The following is a 21,769-nucleotide window of genomic DNA, read 5'->3' on the forward strand; positions in this document are numbered from 1 at the left end:
TTTCCTGGGGGAAATGACCTCTTTATGGAGTCCTGAAGGATAGTCAGAGAAGCAGTGTAACAGAGGCTCAGATGTATGGAAAAGTTTGTCAGGTTCAGGAAGTTCCAAGGAGTTCAAAGTATAGGATTCTGGGGAAGGATGTAGGTTGGTAAGGAATGAGGCGGGAATGCTGGGCATGGGTCCAGATGGTAAAGGGCCCTGTGTGTGTTTGGACTTTGCTTAATGGTAGTGGAGTGTCTGTGAAGTTTTAAGCATGGCAGTCTGCAGTGTGGAGAGTATATTGGAGAAGCCAGGTCCACCAAGGCTGTTGCAGTGATCCAGACAGGAGATAATGGTGGCCTTGATCTTAGGAGATAGAACAAGAAGAAAGTAGCCATTTAGAGATGGACCCAACTGCATCTGGTTGTTGGGTGGTGGTCAAGGAGAAGGAGGAGTCAAGAGTGACTTCTGGGTTTGTGCCTGACCCAAAGGATGTGTAGTGGTGGGATCCTGGACACAGGGAACATGGGCTGGAGGAGCAGGATAGGGTAATGAAGAGATGCGTTTTCGCTATCATTCATTTAATTTTTCAGAGGGAAAAGTAAGGCAGTGTGTGTGAATGTGTTTTGACAGGTTAGAAATAGTATAAAAACTTGGCTTTGGTGTCTTAAAAAATCATCCAAGTAGTTTCAGGGTTAATATGGAAACAAAGTGTGGGAACCAGAGCATCAGGCTGATAAGTTGTGGCTGTTTGGGTCATAGATGGTTTGGCCAACTATGACAGTTCTTCTGGGACCAAGAAAGTGGTGATTCCAAGAAGTGTAAGCTTACAGTGGGAAAGAGAAGAACCTTATTGATTGCATTTTATGTTTAAGGGGTCCAGTAAATTCATACTTGGCCACACTTGGAGCTCCAGTTTGGAACTGAGGGGTATATGGTGCCAGGGTTTTATCAAAGCAGTTCCATTAAAGACATTCCCTGATGCTGAGTTTGGCAGAAGACAGCAGTCTTTTTGTGGGTGACCTGAATTAGCCCATAACCACTTTTAAAAGATAAAGTAATGAAGAATAATTTAATTAAGCCATGTTAATTTTTGTCAACTTAATGCAAGCTGAAAATGCAGTTAACTCATTGTCCAGAATTCTGCTATTAGCTGTATAAGAACAATCATCTTAAAACCCAGAAATCCGGATTTAGAAACAATGTTAGTGCCTCAGCATTTGTTTCCTTACAGTCTGCAGCTGAGAGCAAGAGGCTCTCTCTGTCTCATCCCTTCCCTCTTGTACACCGAACTCCTGACCATTTATTGCATCATTATCTGAACTTCTGTCTTAGTCTCCTTTGCTTCTCAATATTGCCTAACTTTTGGAAGTTCTGCACTTCCATTTTCAAAGTAGCTATATTATTAGCCTTTATATTTGCCAGATTTCAAAAACCCTAGGCCTCAATTTTTTTCTTTATTTTTAAGTGATGGGCAAAACATAAAATACTTTAGAATAAATTTCACACAGTAAAAGATGTATTCAATCTCTAGAGGTTTGGCAGTTTCTTTTTATCAAATTCTTCCCTTAATAAGCTGCAGCCTGTGAATCTCAAAATAATGGAAGTTTTAAAAACAGAACGAAAAAGATTTTTATTTTTATTTTTATTTATTTATTTATTTTTTTTAAGACAAGGTCTTGCTCTGTTGCCCAGGATGGAATGCAGTGGCACAATCACGGCTCACTGCAGCCTCAATCTCTGGGGCTCAAGCAATCTTCCTACCTCAGCCTCCTGAGTAGCTAAGACCACAGGTACAAGCCACCACACCTGGCTAACTTTTTCATTTTTTTTGGAGAGATGAGGGGGTCTCTCTATGTTACCCAGGCTGGTCTTGAACTCCTGGGCTCAAGGGAACCTCCCGCCTCAGCCTCCTAAAGTGCCGAGATTATAGGTGTGAGTCACCATGCCCATTCTCAAAAAGATTTTTAAATGGGGGGAAAAATACGTAAGATTCTCAAATGCCTCATCCTTAAGAAGATATTGGAAAATCAAATATCTAAAAATTAAATATATAAAACCTAAGCGGGCTTTATTGCAAGAATTCATAATTGGTTGAGCATTTACCATAATTTACCATATTTATGCATTACAAAATTGTATGATTATCTCAAAAGACACAGAAAAGGTATTTGATAAAATTCAGTCATGATATATATTATCAGCAAATGAAGAATAAAAGGGAACTTCCAAGGGCATCTATGGCAAACTTAAACAGCTAACATCATCTTCATTGTAAAAGACTGAACACAATCTTCCCCCAAGACTGGATACAAGAGAAGGATGCCTGCTCTTACCACTTCTATTCACCATGTGGTGGATGTCCTAGCATGTGCAATAAGACAAGAAAAAGGCATACAGATTGGAAAGTCAGTAGTACAACTGTCTTTATTCATAGACAATATTGTCATGTATGAAAAAATCCAAAAGAATCTACAAAAGAAGTTACTAGAATTGATAAGCAAAGTTTCAGGATACAAGTTCAATATACAAATATTAGTTGTGTTTCTATATACTGTCATTGAACAATTGGATAATGGAATAAAAACATACCATTTATACTACTATTAAAAATAACATTCTAGTGCTAAATGTAACACAATATGTGCAAGACCGATATGCTGAACATTACAAAATATTGCTGAGAGAAATTAAAGAAAAATTAAATAAATGGAGAAATAGGCCATGTTTGTGGATTGGAAGACTCAATATTTTTAAGGTATCTATTTTCCCCAAATTACACTATAATTACACTATATAATTACACTATAGATTCAGTGTAATACTTAGCCAGCTCCATTTTTTTTTCTTTTTTTTTTTGGTAGGTATTGATAAACTGATTCTAGAATTTATATGACTATGTAAAGCAGCAGAAGCAGCAGTCTCCAACCTAATTTTGGCAGCAGGAACTGGTTTTGAGGAAGACAATTTTTCCATGGATGGGGCAGGGAGGGGGATGGCTTTGGGGTGAAACTGTTCCACCTCAGATCATCAGGCATTCGATTCTCATAAGGAGCACACAACCTAGATCCCTCGCATGTGCAGTTGACAATAGGGTTCGCACTCCTATGAAAATCTAATGCCATCACTGATCTGACAGGAGGCAGAGCTCAGCCAGTAATGCTCACTTGCCTGACACTCATTCCTGCTGTGTGGCCCAGTTCCTCACAGGCCATGGATTGGTACCAGTACATGGCTTGGGGACTGGGGAGCCCTGATGTAAAGGACGTATAATATTCAAAACAATTTTGAAAAAGAAGAATTTGGAGAACTTACACAAACTGAATTAAAGACTTACTATAATCAAGAAAATGTGGGGGTCAGGCACAATGACTCATGCCTGTAATCCTAGCGGTTTGGGAGGCCGAAGCAGGAGGATTGCTTGAGGCTGAGAGTTCGAGAACAGCCTGAGCAAAGTAGCAAAACCCCATTTCTACAGAAAGTTTAAAAATTAGGCATATATATATATATACTTTTATATATATATAAAAGTATATACTGGCTCTGAGGTTTAGGCCTCGATATTCAGGAGAGTGGTGTAGGAGGAAGATGAACCACTGGGTTTTAGACACATGGAGGCTTAGTTCAGGGCTTTGGGCTTCCCGGTTAGTTTGTTTAGTCTTGTTGATCTAGGAGGAGATCACACCAGATGAAAGGATACAGTTGGCTTTGGAGGAGGGTGAAGCAGAGCTGGGAAAAGAATCAGATAAGTCATTAGAGACATAAAAAAATAGAAAGCAATTTTACATATGCCATGGAGGAGAGGTTGTTAGGAGGTACTGAGGAAAGTGTAGACCTAGTGATCTTGGTAAAGAGAACATCAGATCCACAGCTTTGATGTCAGCATGGTTGGGAGTTGGGTGCTCTTGCCTACTTCCTCAGTGACTTAGGAGAGTTTACTTCATGTCACTCAGAGCCAGTCTTCGAAGATGGGGACAAATCATGGTTTATTAATTGATTCTGAGATTCATTCTGATCATTCAATAAGAAAATGTATAAAATGTGCCTAGCACAGACCTGAATAAACATTAGTTTCTTATGTTTTATTAACAAATCATCTTTTTCATCACGATATCTTAGCTAATATTATGTATTTGCTAAGTGGCAGGTGTTGTGCTCTAGGATTTGTATGGATTATCACATTTCATGCTCAGAATAGCCCAGTGAGAAAAAAACCTCTCTTTACACATGGGGGAACAGGCTTTGAGCACGAGGCAGCTTCCCAAGGAGACAGCATGTGCTGGGGTATGCATGAGCCCTGGTAGCATGGCTCAGTCTGTGCTCTCTGCCCCTTCTTAGAGAATAATTCCCAGAGGTAGAGGAGAAGCCTCCTAGTGGGGCTCAGGGAGTGGGAGACAGGAAGGAAAACAGCAGCAGATGGTAGACATTCTTTGAGAAAATTTGGAGGTAGAGGCAAGAAAGAAGTGAGATGCCAGATCAGGGTAGGATTTTCAGGAGAACCTTGAGCAGTGAGCTTCTTTTGGAGTTTTTTTTTCCTCAGGCAATGAACATAACTTCTAAAAGCCATTCAACATCATATATTTATTTAGTGATTGCTGTATGCTCTTAAAATTCCCCTGGTTTGTACATCGGTTGGGACATGGTCTCCAGGGAAATTGAGTCCAGTCTCATTGGCTTTGGCTTACAGTAGGCTGTTTGCCCAGGTAGTCCTGGCTCCAAAACAGCAGACATTGCACCTTGGAATTCTGACACTCCTGACAATGCTTTTGCACCTGTCCCTCTTTTTTGTTACTATAGTGGCATGTCCTGAGAAGATGGCTGCAGATGTCCAGCCCCCAATCCATCCTGCCTCATCTTGCCTGCAGCATTGACAACCATAGGCTGAAACAGAGAGGAAATTCACAGGAACTAAGGCCAGGGACCTCCCAACCTCTCTCCCATACAGTTTAACAGACTGCAGAAAATGAACCCTGAATGGGCAGTTTTCATTTCCCATCACAAGGTGGGAGGGAGAAAGAGCCTCATTCTATATAACTCAGAGGTGGTAAATTCACATCAGGCCCAAGAGTTGCCAGTGGTCATAAAGATAAATCGTGCATGGACAGAGGAGGCTGGAGTAGAAGTGCTGCCCTTGCTAATTGCACAGACAGAAGAAATCCCATGAATGAAAAGGGTTGCAGAGGAAATCATGGTTTAATGTCATGGTATATAAGGCTGGGTGGATTGTGGGGAAGTTAAGTGTAATTTATAAGAGGTGAAACTTTTATCTCCATAAAGGGCCAGATTGAGCCTACCATAAATCTAAATCTTCTCAAATAGCTATGATTATGTTGGTAATATGTTAAAAGATAGATAGATCTTTTTTTAATGCTCCCCCAATCCCCAATACCAGGCCACTACTGAGTAGTTAACAAGATTTTTTTCCTGAATGTATGTAGTGAACTTCATAGATACCTGCATTTAGTTTCAATTTTCTTTATTGGGATTTTCATTTTTATTTTAAGAAAAAAAGTGTTTCATTGAAAACATTGAGGTGAGCTTAAAATTATTCAGAACAGTTAAGACTGCTTAGTATGCTAATGTGAACACAAAATATCTGAGACAGGTCTCAGTCAATTTAGAAAGTTTATTTTACCAAAGTTAAAGATGCACCCATGACACAGCCTCAGGAAGTCCTGAGACATGTGCCCCACGGTGGTTGGGGGTACAGTTTGCTTTTATGTATTTCAGGGAGACATGAGACATCAATCAATATGTGTAAGATGTACATTGGTTTAGTCCAGTAAGGCAGCAACAACTCAAAGTGGGGGTTTCCACGTTAGACATAGATAGGAGACAAAAGGTTGCATTCTTTTGATCAGCCTTCCACTGAATACACAATTTAGTCTGGCTTGAGTGTGGGGCCATTGCTAGGGACCCGCCCTCTTCTGCCCAGAATTTCCCTGCCTCCTGTCCCTATCAACAAGATTATTTTCCTTTCACATTAGTTTGCTGAGGTTTTAAAATTACCTTTTCTACAGAGTTGTTTGTATAATTTGAAGGTTTTCTTAAATTCTTACTCATTTAGTGGTTGATGACTCCTGAGGTAGCCAAATTACTACTAACATTTAAAAAAACATTTCAAGTATGTTCTCAGGTTTGTAAATTAAGCTTTTCAAGAATTTAAACTTACAAAATATTCTTTAAATGGTTAACTTGTATATGATACAACCTTAGGAGTTTATTTTTTTTTAATTCATTGTGCTGAGTCTTTTTTTTCTTTTAAGGTAATCCAGAAATAGACAACAAGAAATATTACAAGTACAGCAAAGAGAAGACATTAAAGTGGCTGGAAAAAAAGGTATAGTTCCTCTCTAGTGCCTTGTGGTAAAAGTAAAAATTCAGTTCTCTAAGAAATTTTCAGAGAAGGCAGTAAGTCTGAATCCGGAGACCATCTTGTATATTCAGTGAAAAGAGGAAAATTGTGTAGAGATACCAAGTATGAGAAGAAGGCTTTGACTTTTTAATCCTCCCTAACTTCTGTATCTCTGAAGTTAGCTTTATGTTTTCTTGTGACCTGCATTCTCGCTTCTCCCTGATCCTACTACGGAATGAAATAATTTGTTGGTGTAGATTTGAGTCTTCCAAGTAAGAGGATACCAGGCTTGGCACTTGTTGGCCACTGTCAGTCCTGCAGGTGTCTCCAAGGGTGATGCTTACACACAGCCAGGCAAAGGGACCCAGGGACACAGCCAGGCAAAGATGTTCAGGTTTAGAGGAAGTATGTCCTGCTCTCAGGGTCTGGACACTAATGAGGGGTCATCTTACAGGCAAACCCTGTATCTTAGTGATTCTAAGAATCTTGACCTAATGGATGGACTGGGGCAGTGAATTTCAAATCAGTTTAGTAGGTAACAACCAGTATTTCTCTTGGAATGAAACAGATTGTGATGGGATGGGACGGGACAGGACGGGACGGGATGGGACGGGACGGACGGGACGTGATGGGACGGGACGGGATGGGACGGGATGGGATGGGATGGGTTAAAATATAGCAGAGGAAGGGCAGGTATTAAGTATGGCTCTGTGAAATGTATTTATATGTGTTTAAGTATTGGGTTGCTGTATATTTCTTACTATGGGTTGTGATAAAAAAAAAAAAACTTTGAAAGCCACTGGTCTAAGGATAATATGTACTTTCACATTGATTAAGAATCTCGCTAAACCATATAGAATAATGATAAAGTTTTTGCAAGATCAGTGAATACCAGTAGTTGTAGTACTGTTTCCTAAGATTCTCTTCCATCTTTTGTGTGAAAAATCGTGTTTGTCTGCATGTTCTCTCTCATAAGTGGGAGTTGAACAGTAAGAACACATGAACACAGGGAGGGGAACATCACACACCGGGGCTGTTTCGGGGGTTAGGGGCAAGGGGAGGGAGAGCATTAGGACAAATATCTAATACATGTGGGGCTTAAAACCTAGATGATGGGTTGATGGGTGCAGCAAACCACTGTGGTACATGTATACCTGTATGACAAACCTGCATGTTCTGCACATGTATCCCAGAACTTAAAGTATAATAAATAAAGATAAATAATAATAAATAATAAATAAATTGTGTTTATTTGTCATACCATGTTACCAGGCTCATTGGAAGCCTGGGAAGCTGGAAATGAGTCCAGTAGAATAATCAGGCTCCTAATGTGCAAAGTAGTGGAAAGATTTAGAGTGCCATGTTTCACTTTTCATGTGTGATATAGTAGTAGTAGTATTCCATGTAGGCGAAGAATGAGAATAAATGCGGAGCAGAATCCTTGATGTTTACTTTTGCTCTTAGCCAAGGAAAATGACATGAATAGCGAAGAGGAGTTTATACTTACTGATTATATTTCCTAGGAAGTGGGAAATTTATATTATTCTATTTAGGAAGTTATTACATATAAATTTTGTGCCAGGTTCTATTGTAAGGGCTTTATTTACATATATTACCTCATTTAATTTTCACAGTAGTCTTATGAGGTGAATGCTATTTTTTCCCCCCATTTCACAGATAGAGCCACAGAAAGGTTAAGTAACTAGCCGTGGTTACAGAGCCAAGCCCAGCAGCCTGACTCCAGAGTCAGCTCTCAGTTATCACAATATGTTGCCTTCTCATATTGTGTAGGCCATGGAAGTCCATGTATTGAGATCATCCAGATATTGCTGCCACTCAGCCTTTCTTCAAATGGGCAACCATTTCTCATCTTCTGGTGTCTGGTGAAGATACTTCTAGGTTCTCAAATACTTCTTTGCAGATCTCTTAAATGGTCTGAAGGCCACCTATGAATTCATAGATTTCTAAAGTTAAGTTGAAAATACCCTGCCTTTCCCCTCTTGGTTGCTTCATAGGTTAATCAAACTGTGGCAGCATTAAAAACCAATAATGTGAATGTCAGTTCCCGGGTACAGTCAACTGCATTTTTCTCTGGTGACCAAGCTTCCACTGACAAGGAAGGTAAGTAAAGCATTTTATCAGAAAAGATTTTTGTCTGGAGTAAGTTGCTTATGTGTAAATGCCTATCTTAGGATTTAAAAATCTTAATATCACAGAAGCCTCATATTCCTACCAATGCCTCATACACATTGTGGCAGGTGTGCATCTTATTTCAGAAGCAAAGAATATTTCTACCATAGATTACTTCTGTCATTCATTGATACTTAAGTTATTTATTCAGCAAATATTTCTTTTACACTGATAGTAGTAACAACCCTGGCTATCATTTATTGAGGGTGTATTGTGTGCCAGGCCCTTTGCTAAGTTGCCACTATACAAACATGATCTCATCCAACCCTCCCAGTAAATTTCATAATGAGCATCTTGAGGCCCTGTGCAAAGTCTCACAACTAGTAAATGCCAAAGCTGAGCTACTTATGGAGCTTGTCTCTGAAGCCCACACTCGTAATCTTTTTGTGATACTGTTCCTGTGGCACAGTTGTACTGTTCCAGTGGCTGCATCTGTTTGCATTTTCTTCTCAAGATGCATGTTTCCTGATACAGGGATCAATATATTTTGATTTTAGATGAAAATTGATTTACTTGGCAATTTTTCTTTTAGGTTATTCTTTTATAATCTAAAAAAGGTATATTATTTTCTTTTCCAAGTAGAGTCCTCTTATTTTTATATGTATAGTTGAATAAGAACAGCTATATAATGTAGTTAACAATCTCAAATGGTGAGACAGAAATTATTCTGACGTTAAACTCCAATTCATTGTTCCCTTATTCAGGGTATACATATGGCTTTAGTCATTACATAAATAAAAACTAGGAATAGTGGCCTGTTTGTGATTGATAGTAATTCAGGCAATCTGATTTGCAGGAATCTACCTTGCATGTATAGGTAGTTGGCTACTGCCATTCTGGGAGTGGTGGACAGCACCTTTGCCATACTGAGTTACCAGCCGTCAGTGTCTTTAATTGGCTTTAACAATAGAAGATGAGGGATTGAGATAGATGATTAATGGATAGATAGGTGGGTGGATAGATGCATCCATGGATGGATGGATGGAACCATAGATTTTGTTTTAAAAGTAGGAGAAGGGATGTTAGAGGTTATTTAGACAGATCATCTCATTTTTTAAATGGAGAGGTAGGTAACTTATCCTCAAGATCTTCTGTTCTAAGTCTAGTGCTTTTACCAGTACTCTACATATTAAGGTTCTGGGCTTGGCTATATTGCCATTTAGTGTCCTGACCATAAAGTAAATTTTACATATTTTACATTATTTCATTTTTTAGATATTTAGGTTGGTTTGGTACCAGAAGCAGCAAATGAACTATATGTTGACTTTCTTAAAATAGTTTTCTTTGTCTAGTCATGACTCATTGGATAATGACTATCCCAGATCCATGAGCAATTTTAAGAAGGGTCAAATGATAACTTTCAGTTCTCCATTGACAATGAAAATCTCTTACTGAAGACTTTTTGACATCAGGTGGTCCCCAGACGGCAGTCATTTTCTATGTAATACTGAGGCAAATTGTTACTTTGACTTGAGAGCAGAGGAGAATGGAAAAAAGGAAGTGAATGAATATCCCAGCAGCAAACCTGGGGTCTGCTTTTGGTGCTTTATATCCCCACGTGGTTATCCCATCTTATGATTAAGTTTGATTATCTGCTTGTATTCTACATAAAATACTGAATTCGGGAACAGAGTTTTGAAACATTTTATTGTCTTCTTATGTAACTGTATTTCTAATTGCTGCCAGAGCTGCATTTTAGTACTGAGAATCCAAATGCTTTAGAATTAATGATGATAAATTCTGCTGAGTTAGTTGTTTAAGTTTAAGTATTTTATTAGTTTGGGAGTGTGTATGTGTGTGTGTGTGTGTGTGTGTGTGTATGTAGAACTATGTATATAGAACAATATGTATGTATAGAACTATACATATATATTTCAGGGTTCTTATAAAGCAAATACCTAGTAGTAGAGACATGGTATTTTATTTCTCTTAAATGAGTACACTCATTACTGTTGAATAATTAGATTTATTCTTTATTGAAGCAGGCTTAGAAAAGATTACCCTTTTAAAAAAGACATGACTATTTCATATTGTTGTAGATGATTTTTAAACTTTATTTGTATTCAGTGGTTTCAAATAAGAAAGCAACCCTGAGTTTTTGTTTTTAATGTCATTTAGGGAGCATCTACTGTATTATACTTGTTTTATCTTATATCTTTGGTATCATCACATGTCATATCTCATCCCTCATATCTTCCCACTAGTCTGACTGATAGATATTACTATCCCCATTTTACAAATGAGAAAACTGAGGCTAGAGCTTAAGTGAGTTCCCTTTATCCAGATAGGGTCAGAATTTGAATTCAGGTCAATTTGACTATAAAACCACCATAATTACTTTTTTTTTTTTTTTGCTTTCACTCCTCCTTCTGTTTCTTTCAGAGGATTATATTCGTTATGCCCATGGTCTGATATCTGACTACATCCCTAAAGAATTAAGTGATGACTTATCTAAATACTTAAAGTGAGTATTGATTATCTTCAGTCATAATGAAGTACCATTTGCTTCTTGGTTTCCCCAGCAGTGGGGTTTCCTTATGGCTTATCATATCACTGTTTATGATACAAGATTATTCTTCAGCTATGTCATATACTTTGTGCTTTGGGGGTGATTTTTAATGGATGATTGGAATGAACTGATTTGATGGATACGGATTGCAGGAACTAGTGAATGTCAAGATTGGATTTATGGCTTGGTCTGATTTTAGAGGATTAACTATGTTAAAATTTTATCCTCAATTATACTTAACTAATTTGGTTCTTTGTGATCGTTTTAAGAGGAAGAAAGGAGGGATGGAAAGAGTAGATGGAATATAGACTTTTTTTTTAATTTACAAAATATTTATATCATTTTCACTATTATCACTAGATGTTCACTAAAGGGACTTTATGCCCAAGACTTGGAAGTCAAAGTAATATGAAACACAATCTGTGTCTTTGAGGGGCAGAAGAAGGGTTTTAAGAATGGTTTAATGTATGTTCCTTTCTTTATAAAGAGCTTATACATTTAGACTTTAAGTTGAAAAAGAAGTGTTAGAAGTGTTTATTTTCTAGATTTTTGCAAAATCGCTACTTAATTTTGTTGTTAAGATTTTATGTGTGTGATGATTTAATAGCTTTTCCTGATCCTTATAAATCCTTTTTATCCTCTGAGTCATGAAGATAAAATGACTTTTTAATAGATATAGTTGTTGGTTTTAGCAAATTCCAGAGGTCCTACTTTAAAAAACAATGATTGGAAACTGGTTTCTATAATAGTTAAAGTGTGCTGAAAGCCTGCTTCAAATTGATAATCATATCCTTCTGCTTAATATATCCCCAGATTTCTATGCTGCTTGTCTTGTTAGAGACCTCATGTCTTTGTACTCCATTGTTTGTATAGATTCCTTTCTTTCCACTAACATTTTTAAGTTTTGGTTGAAGAGTTCAGAAGAAAGGTATGCCAATTAAACTGCTTTCTAATGGAAGAAAAGTTGAAATTTATGTGGCTTTTTGTGAACAGTTAAAATGATTTTCACCTTTAAATATATGTTAGCATCTTCACTATGAAGAAAAAATACTTCAACACCGAAACACAAATTTATAGAGGCTAAAGAAAAGGAACTCTGTTCCAACAGATGGGTTCTAATTTTATTTTTTAGTTCAGACAACACCAAAACAAGGACTTACATATCAAAATAAAGACTCATTTATTGAGAAAACTTTCATTCTTTACACTGAGTTGATTGAACAGGAAGATATATGGAGGTAAAGCTGTAAGTTGAAAAGTAGGACTTACTAAGTCTTAAGTTGGCCCTGTCTTTCTGTTTGTTTGTCTATGAAAAACCATGACTTTGATTGTTATTTTTAACTTTCTTAGGCTTCCAGAACCTTCAGCCTCATTGCCAAATCCTCCATCAAAGGTAAGAAGCTGTGACTAAGATATCTTTGGGGGACTTAGAAAAATATTACACTCTTACCACATGAGTTTAGTTGGTTCTAATATATTTTAAGGTGTACTAAATCCATTTTGCATGGAGTGATGCCATGTGGAATAAAGATTGTACTGGGCTCTCCATCACTATTTTTTATTTTTGTGGATTCCACCTGAATGGTAAATAAAGTGCCATGAAAACCCAAGAAGAGTTGGTATTAGCAAGGTACCCCTGTGAAAATATTAAAGACATATAGTTAAAATTAAATCTTCCTGCATTAGTTAGATCACTTAATTAAATTTAGTAATCACTAAGCATACTCTATATATAACTAAAACTCATTTTGCCAAATCTAATTGTCACTGGCACAAAGGTGAACAGAAAACAATTTCCATAATACAAAGAATCCTTTGAGCAAAGATGATCACTTTTTTTCTGAATTTGAAATGATTGATGAATTTACGTGTAATCTTTGTTAGTGGAAAATCTTTCCTCATTCATTCTCAGGCTGCTACCCACAGCTCCTCTGCAGCTGGTATGTTTATCTCCTAGATCCAGAGAATGGAGAAGCCAATCATAAACCACACCTGACTGCAAATTGCAGCATTCCTTCAGCCCAGGCCAGATCTCAGATGAGTTAAACTCTGCTCCAAGACAGGGAAATAAACATGTGCACCAGCTTGTCAGTGAGGTCATTTCTTCAGCCAGCAAAGTAATGGATGCCTTGAGAATGTAAAATGGACATATTGTGGATGTTACAAACTTTCCTTCTCCCTTGCATTCGTTTCTTGGCCTTCAAGGTAGCTAAAATGCTCATAATTTTTTATGTCATTCCCTGTATAAAGGTGGTGGTGGCTCCAAAGACATTGTCCTTAGAAAAGGACAGAAAATTGAAAGTACAGCAGTGTTTGTTTGGGCCTATGTTCAGCATGTTGTCAAAAAAAAAATGCATGTTTTACTCTCTTGGAGAATAGCACTGGACAGAAGTCTGTTGCTGTAAGATCTAAGGACTGCTCTAGGCCAGACCCATGCATCTTTCATTCCGGTAGTTAATCTCTGACAGTAGCTCTAGAGGACCTAGAGAGGCACAGTTGTCTTGCTGAAACTAAGAGGGTAGGTTCTCAGAGTGCTTCTTATTTTTCTTCATCCAAAAATGAAGCAGATTTTTTTCTCCCAAATATCTATCTTCCTTAGTAACTTAGAGATCATTCATGAATTGATCTAAACCTATTCTTGAAAGCTTTAACCTTGGATACCTTTTGGAGTAATATGTTTCATAACTTTATTCTTCTCTGCTCCTGATTTCTGTTTTCTTATTTTAATTTTCAGAATTTAAGTTGTTTGTGACTTCATCATTTATGATTTAGATCAGGGATCAGCAAACCTTTTCTTCTAAAGCCAGATAGTAAATATTTTAGGCTCCATGAAGCAGATGGACTCTATTGCAGCTACTCAACTCTGCTGTTGTATTGTGAAAACAGCCACAGATAATACATAAACGAATGAGCATGGCTGTGTTCCAGTAAAACTTCATTTATAAAAGCAGGCAGCCAGCTGGATTTGGCCCCTGGGCCATCATTTGCCAAGCCCTGATTTTGATTTTGGCATCTTGCTCTTCCTAAACCCCAGCCTTGTCTTCTATATTATTTGAGTTGCTTTTCGAGGTCTTCTACTCTGTGTCTTTCTGGGGTTCCAGTGTACACATGACAAACTATACTAGATGATGTACCATCGTTTAAACAAGCGTAGAACATATCTTCTGCTAGCTTTCCTGTCTGTATCCAGGATTTGATTGATTTTTACAGTAATATAGTTGACTGTTTCCAGGAAATATATTCCAGTAGTCATTAGGTATCTTTGTATCTATGTTGTAATCGATAGCGTGGAGCCTGTCATCTTTAATATGTTTTATATTATTTTCCTTTACTATCATATGTCTGCCTTTGTTGAAACTCAGCTTCCAACCCTCACTTGCTCCAGTCTTTTCAATTTGTCACTGTCAGCAAGCAGAGTTGAATGCAACCAGTGGGTTTGGAGATGTTCCCGAGTTCCTTCTTGCAAATCATTTGTAAGAAGGCCTAACATTATCCCTGTGGTACTCTGCAGTTTGTTCTCTCTCCAGAACTGTATCCATTTAGTCATAGCCTTTGTTACTGTCTTTCTGAGCCACTTCTCTGCTGAAACAATCTCCCAAATCCATAGGGATTTGGTCTTTGAAATAACAAAAATTTTAGTAAATGCTTCAATCATCTTTTTTCCCAATATATTCAACAGTGCACTGGGAATAACAAAAAAATTTGGTTATATGTAGAGGCTACCACAATCATTTTCTTTTTTTAAACACTTGTAACTGGTATCTTGTTTTGTTGTGAGCTATTAAAACACCTGAACAAGTCATTTCTCCAATTAAACATTTTATGTCCATACAAAAGTACCTTTCATCTTAAGTTCTTGTAATGAACACTTTTTATTTGAATTATCAATGAAAAGTGAACCTCATCAGTGCAGTGGCACACACTTGTAGTCTTAGCTACTCAGGAGGCTAAGGCAGAAGGTCGCTTGAGCCCAGGAGTTCAAGGCTGTAGTATATGATGATCGCAACTATGAATAGCCACCGCACTCCAGCCTGGGCAACACAGTGAAACCCTGTCTCTAAAGAAAAAAAGGGAATAATGTCTAAGTGTTTATAATGACATCTGTGTTAGGAACATTTTGCCATAGAGAAGGAACACAAGCATCCTCATAACTTCAAGCTTTTTGTGTTTTGAAAATATCTTGGCCTTCAGCATTATTAGCTGTGAGTTCCACCCTCCTAGCTGAAGATACCTTTCTAGTAAAAAATGTGCATCACCTAAACACCCTTTCCTGTCTTAATTTAAATAGAAACATGTATTTTTTTTTTTTGAGACAGAGTCTTGCCGTGTCATCTAGGCTGGAGTGCAGTGGCACAATCTCAGCTTACTGCAGTCTCTGCTTCTCAGGTTCAAGCAATTCTTGTGCCTCAGTCTCCGGAGTAGCTGGGACTACAGGCACATGCCACCATGCACAGCTAATTTTTATATTTTTATTAGAGATGGGGTTTTGCCATGTTGGCCAGGCTGATCTCGAACTCCTGGCCTCAAGTGACCGCCCACCTCGGCCTCCCAAAGTGCTGGGATTACAGGCATGAGTCACTGCACCAAGCTGAAACATATATTCTTAACAAAGTTGCAAATATACATTCACTTGGTGCTGATAGGTGGTTCATTTGTGATGGATTAGTCTTTTTCTTTTAATGATTCATTTGCTAGAGGTTGCTGTGTGGCCAAGAGGTTTTCCTATAGTGTGTGGTATATTCCCAGGATGAGCCTCCGTTTTTTTACAGCAAACAATTTTAAGACATGGTGTTTTATCCTCTTGGGTTATGGGATAAAACACCATGGGCTGTGGAATCTTTTAGCACCAACTCTACCCGTTCTTTGTTTAGCAAAGCAGGGGCATGAAGAATGAAGCTGGGAAGAAGTCTGTTTCCTAGGTTAGATCCATGTTGGGTCTGGTCAACCTGGTGTCTCCATAAACAGCCTGAAAATTATAAAAATCTGGGTTGTGATCACCATGCAGTCAATTCTCCATGTTCAACAGCAAGACTTGTCTTCCCTGCTTTTGTACCTTTTACATAATAAGTGTGGCATGATTTCTTCCATATTGTGATCATTAAGGCCTTGACAAGATTCTCACATTCACTGGTGTAAAATGTTCATGTGAAAGGAGAAAATATTAAGTAAAGGTCTGACTTAGTTGCATTGGGCCTAATGGAAAGAACACTGTATCAGAATTGAAATCTTGGCCAAAGTCCTCTACTTGGTGACCTTAAGCTATTCATTTAGCCTCTCTGTGCTTCCCTCTCTTACTGGCTGCTTGCTTGTGCAAGGTTGTTCTTGCATGGATAAAGTAAGATAAATATTGTCCCTTCATTCATAAGTGGGCATTAAACTGGCCCAGGAGGTAAATGAAATAGGGATTCTGGCTGGACACCTGGCCCCCTTCAAGAGACTATTCTCATTTTGACTTCTTTGCCTTGCATTCATCTGGTAATTAGCAATCCCCTCATGCCCACCATACCTGGCACCTACAAAGCCTGTGTTTGCTGGACCAGCTAAGGGGCTCAGCCATGTACTTACCCAATCATATCCACCATCACCAAGGCTGCTTCTTAGGAGTGATGTGTGGCTCAATTCCCTAGATGATTGGCAAAATGTAAAGGAGCCTGTAAAAAGTAAGCCCTTTGCTGGGTCTGCTGTTCCATTCGCCTCTGTAGAGGTCTAAATTATACATGTTGGGTTTTTTAATAATGGATTGATGTTGTGTCAAAGTGACATTTGACACCACTTCACTGCTCTAATGTTGCAGAAAATAAAGTTATCAGATGAGCCTGTAGAAGCAAAAGAAGATTACACTAAGTTTAATACTAAAGATTTGAAGACTGAAAAGGTATGTGGGTTCAGGTGTAGTGGTGTATCGTTCATACTCAGTGCGTGATGTGCATGAATACATGCGGAACAGTTGCACGCTTGATTGTGATTACAGTTTTGACCAGGAAGAATTATTAACTTGCATTTCTGTGACTTAATAATTAAGAATTGCATATGACAATGAAAATGTTAAGCAACTAAGACTTATTATTAGTCAGAGAAAAACAATATACTACTTATCAAGAGTGTGCCTAAATTTTGCTATGTATTCATAGAGTGATAGGGTGGGAAAGGAGGGAGGAAGCTCTACAGGTAATTTTTTGTCAACCCTGCTGCCCAGAAGCAGAAATTATGATGATAAAAATTAATAACTTCACCATTCAGCATTCACCCTGGCAAATGGCATTTTGGTAACAGTCCTTACTGAGTTTTATACATGCATTATAAATACATATGTGGCCTTTAACATTGGCATTATAATACTCAGTTCTGGGCTTTTTATTTAACATTAAATTGTGAAAATGTTCACATATCATTAAACATTCTTTGAAAAAATATTCATGTTTTTATGATATTGAGTCATGGGTGTTTGTTTCACCATATGGAATGTAATTTAATCATTTCCCTATATTTGGACATATAGGTTACTTCTGATTTTTTTATTTTTTGTTTTTATTGAAGTGATAGACATTCTTATTTACAGTCTGTATCTCCAATCATTTCATTAGACACAATTTTGAACTAAGACTAAGAGCTTGGAGAACATGAATTCTTTCATAATTGAAATATATATAGCTAAAGTGCTTTTCAAAAATGGAGAAAGTTGTGCTTCCAAACATTATTGCCAATGAGTATTTATCTTGCATTTTTGACGACATTGAGTATTGCTTTTATTCTTGAACATTGTTGCCTGTCAAATTAGGCTACATTTCTTTAACTAGAAAGGTTGTTTTTCCAAATGCTTATGGCCCATTTGCATTTTTGCAAATTGTTGGTTCCTGTCGCTTGCCTGTTTTTATGTTGAGATAGTAATGTTTCTCTGTTGCTTTGTATGAGCTCATTCTAAATTAAGGCTATTAACACTTTTCATGAAATATAGGATACAAACTTGTTTTAACTTTTTCATTTGATTTTTTAACAGTGTTAAATTTTTCTGAGTATTAAGTACAGAAATTGTTTCCCTTTATGATTTTTCCATTGTTTTTATGCTTAGGAAGGCCTTGCCCATCTCAAGATAAGTTAACTTTCACTTAGATTTTAAAAATACTAACTGCCCTTTGAGTTTAATGTTTTTTTAGAACTGTTATTCTTGAATCAATATGTAATTTATTTGGGCATATGATACTGGGGATAGTTCGATTTAAGATCTGCCCAAATAGCTAGTTATCTCGATGCTGTGTCAACAGGGACATTGTCAGTTTCTCTGAGAGAAATCTTTGTGCCCCGCCCTTCTGTGGGAGTGCCACTTATTGTATCCACTTGGGCACAGCATGGAGAATGTCTTAAATGCACGAGATAAGTCTGAAACAGACTGTTGCTTTGCACCATTGAGTCAAAAATAAGCCTACTAAATTATAAGTGACAGAATGTGAAAAGCAGAATTGTGGGAATCATATACTGTGCCTCTAAAAAATACTTTGTCAATGACTTTGTCTTACAGTTCCCAGGGAGACAGGTGATTTTTTGTTTTTTGATTCCCATCATTTATGCTTCTTCTGAACAATTTGTGGTGCATCTGCATCAAAGTTAAATCAGCTGCTATTTACCTTCTGCAAGTGCTTTATATAAGACATGGAAGAAAAAAATTCAGTGACCAGAGAGAGATAGAAATGTACAGGGCAGAATTATTTGGAGTCAGCTTTTTGGAAAGTATTGCTTTGTTGGAGGGAAAATAAGGCAGCTATCCTGCTGGTCTGGGATGCTTTGCAACACAAGTCATCTTTTGAATATCATAGGGTTGTCCTTGGTTTCCCATGGAGCAAATGAATAAAATCAGATGGTAAATTGGTGTGAATTATTCATCATGTGGTAATACAAGGCTGTAATTCCTACCTCTGACAATTGCGGCCTGTGTCAGTTCCATTGTTTGTGTTATTGTACTTTATGCACCCTCCAGAATTATCTACCCCCTCCCCAGTGTAAACCATTGGTTGGAACATTCTGCTTCTTAGAAGGCAGCAGTTTTGTCTTCCGCCTCTTTTAACATATTCTGTCTCTTAGGTCTGAATTCTGAATAGAAATCAGAACTTTTTCACTCCCTTATGAAGCATGTTAGTGGGGGATGCTTACCTTCCTTAATGAAACTTGAGACATGCAGTCTTCTTTGATTTCCATATATGATTAATAAATGTTACATTCATAACAATTTTTCTCTCTTATTTTCATTAACAGAAAAATAGCAAAATGACTGCAGCTCAGAAGGCTTTGGCTAAAGTTGACAAGAGTGGAATGAAAAGTATTGACACCTTTTTTGGTGTAAAAAATAAAAAAAAAAATTGGAAAGGTTTGAAACTTTGAAAATAAAATCTAGCAAAAATATTTGCTTTTTACATGTTTCAGTTTGTCCTTCCTGACTGTTAATGACTACCTTTGGTGGGGGGAAGGAAGAGGCCAATTTCATGTTCTCTTAAACATTTCTTTGCATTTGGTTTTTGTGTTCCTGAACAAAATATGGGAAAGTGTCTAACTTCATGGCTATGGCCTTTTGGAGTCTCATCTGACATAATGAAAAGTAATCACTTGAAGAGAATTAACATATAGCATCATGATTTTCTCAATAAACTGATGTGTGACAATGTTAGAGTGTATGACTGCTTTTTAATGCAACTTTGCATTCAGTAGGTTTAGTAATAATATTTTCAATATACTGAGAGAAACTGGATTACAAAACTGTGAGGTAAATTGTTACTTTAAAAAAGACTTTAGTTTTTGGTAAATTTTTTTTTTTTTTTTTGACACGGAGTCTCGCTGTCACCCAGGCTGGAGTGCAGTGGCGCAATCTCGGCTCACTTTTTAGAAAATAGAGGAAATAATAAGAATTTCAATCTCCCATTTCTTCATTACCCAGAGATAATATATTTTCTTATAATAATTTTTAGAAAGGAATTACAGTTACTTTGTAACCTTTTTTTTTTTTCAACTTTTATTTTAGACTCAGGGGGTACATATGCAGGTTTGTTACAGAAGGATACTGTGTGATGCTGAGGTTTGGGATGTAATTGAACCTGTCACCCAGGTAGTGAGCATAGTACCCAATGGGTAATTTTTCAAGCCTTGCTCTCCCACTCTCCCTCCCCTTGAAGTCCCCAGTGTCTATTATTGCCATCTTTAAGTCCATTTGTACCCAATGTTTAGCTCTTACTTATAAGTGAGAACATGTGGTATTTGGTTTTCTGGTTTTTTTGCATTAATTCGCTCAGGATAATGGCCTCCAGCTGCATCCATTTTGCTGCAAAGGACATGATTTCATTCTCTTTTATGGCTGTGTAGTATTCCATGGTGTATATATGCCATGTTTTCTTTATCCATTCCACTGTTGATGGGCTCCTGGGTTGATCCCATATCTTTGCTATTGTAAGGAGTGCTGTGATGAACATACAGGTGCATGTATCTTTTTGGTAGAATAATTTATTTTCCTTTGAGTACATAGCCAATAGTGGCCAATAGTGGGATTTCTGGATCGAATGGTAGTTCTGTTTTTAGTTCTTTGAGAACTCTCCAAACTGCTTTCCATAGTGGCTGAACTAATTTACATTCTCACCAAAAGTGTTCCCTTTTCTCTGCAGCCCTGCCAACATCATCTGTTATTTTTTTACTTTTAAATAATACCTGCTCTGACTGGTAGGAGATGGTATCTCATTGTGGTTTTCGTTTGCTTTGCTCTGATGATTAGTGATGATGGGCATTTTTTAATATGTTTGTGATCACTTGTATGTCTTCTTTTGAGAAGTGTCTGTTTATATCTTTTGCCTACCTTTTAATGGGGTTATTTGTATCTTATTGATTTGTGTAAGTTCCTTATAGATTCTGGATGTTAGTCTTTTGTCAGTTGCATAGTTTCTCTCACTCTAGGTTGTCTGTTTACTCTGTTGATACTTTATTTTGCTGTGCAGAAGCTCTTTAGTTTAATAAGGCCCCCACTTGTCAATTTTTATTTTTGTTGCAATTGCTTTTGAGCACTTAGTCATAAATTGTTTGCCAAGGCTGATGTTGAGAAGGGTATTTCCTAGGTTTTCTTCTAGGATTTTTATAGCTTGAGGTCTTACAGTTAATTCTTTAATCCATCTTTAGTTAATTTTTGTATATGGTGATAGGTAGGAGTCCAGTTTTATTCCTCTGCATATGGCTGGTCAGTTATCCCAGCATCATTTATTGAACAGGGAGTCCTTTCCCCATTGCTTATTTTTGTTGACTTTGTTGAAGATCAGATAGCTATAGGTGTGTGGCTTTATTTCTGGGTTCTCTATTCTCTTTCTTTGGCCTATGTGTCTGTTTTTGTATCAGTACTATATTGTCTTGATTACTGTAGCCTTGTAGTATAGTTTGCAGTTGGGTAATGTGATACCTCTGGCTTTGTTCTTTTTGCTTAGGATTGCTTTGGCTATCCAAGCTTTTTTTTGGTTCCATATGAATTTTAGAATAGTTATTTTCTAATTCTGTGAAAAATCACATTAGTTACCTTTTTATAAACATTATTTTGTTACTATTTTCCCAGACTACTAACTGTTCTTCATAAATATGTTTTTTAATGACAGTATAATTTTTGATTATTTGGATTATTTAATAACCATGATCCTGTTTGGACATTTGGATTATTCACAAATGTTCACTATTTGAAGAATCAGATTATAAGTAAATATTTGTCCACATATTTTATTGTT

The 21,769-nt window shown here is 37.2% G+C and overlaps 1 protein-coding gene across 20 annotated transcripts in view; it reads left to right on the forward strand.

Moving 5' to 3' along the window:
- Positions 1-21,769, forward strand: part of RNASEH2B (ribonuclease H2 subunit B) — an 83,003-nt gene that overhangs the window by 25,962 nt on the left and 35,272 nt on the right. For 9 of the 20 annotated variants that reach the window (XR_010150742.1, XR_010150741.1, XR_010150744.1 and 6 more), the window contains exons 6-9: positions 6,246-6,319; positions 8,350-8,455; positions 10,907-10,988; positions 12,384-12,426. Coding sequence is in view for 13 of the 20 variants with exons in the window: in XM_001158160.8 (XP_001158160.1) it covers positions 6,246-6,319; positions 8,350-8,455; positions 10,907-10,988; positions 12,384-12,426 (305 nt within the window). In the remaining 7 variants the exon portion in view is untranslated. Of the gene's footprint in view, positions 1-6,245; positions 6,320-8,349; positions 8,456-10,906; positions 10,989-12,383; positions 12,427-16,827; positions 16,909-19,280; positions 19,428-21,769 lie in introns of those variants that run through there. The other 11 variants (XM_001158221.6, XM_063792563.1, XM_009426975.5 and 8 more) reach the window with 2 other exon arrangements.

This window comes from Pan troglodytes, chromosome 14 (assembly GCF_028858775.2).
Source record: "Pan troglodytes isolate AG18354 chromosome 14, NHGRI_mPanTro3-v2.0_pri, whole genome shotgun sequence".
Classification (NCBI taxonomy): domain Eukaryota; kingdom Metazoa; phylum Chordata; class Mammalia; order Primates; family Hominidae; genus Pan; species Pan troglodytes.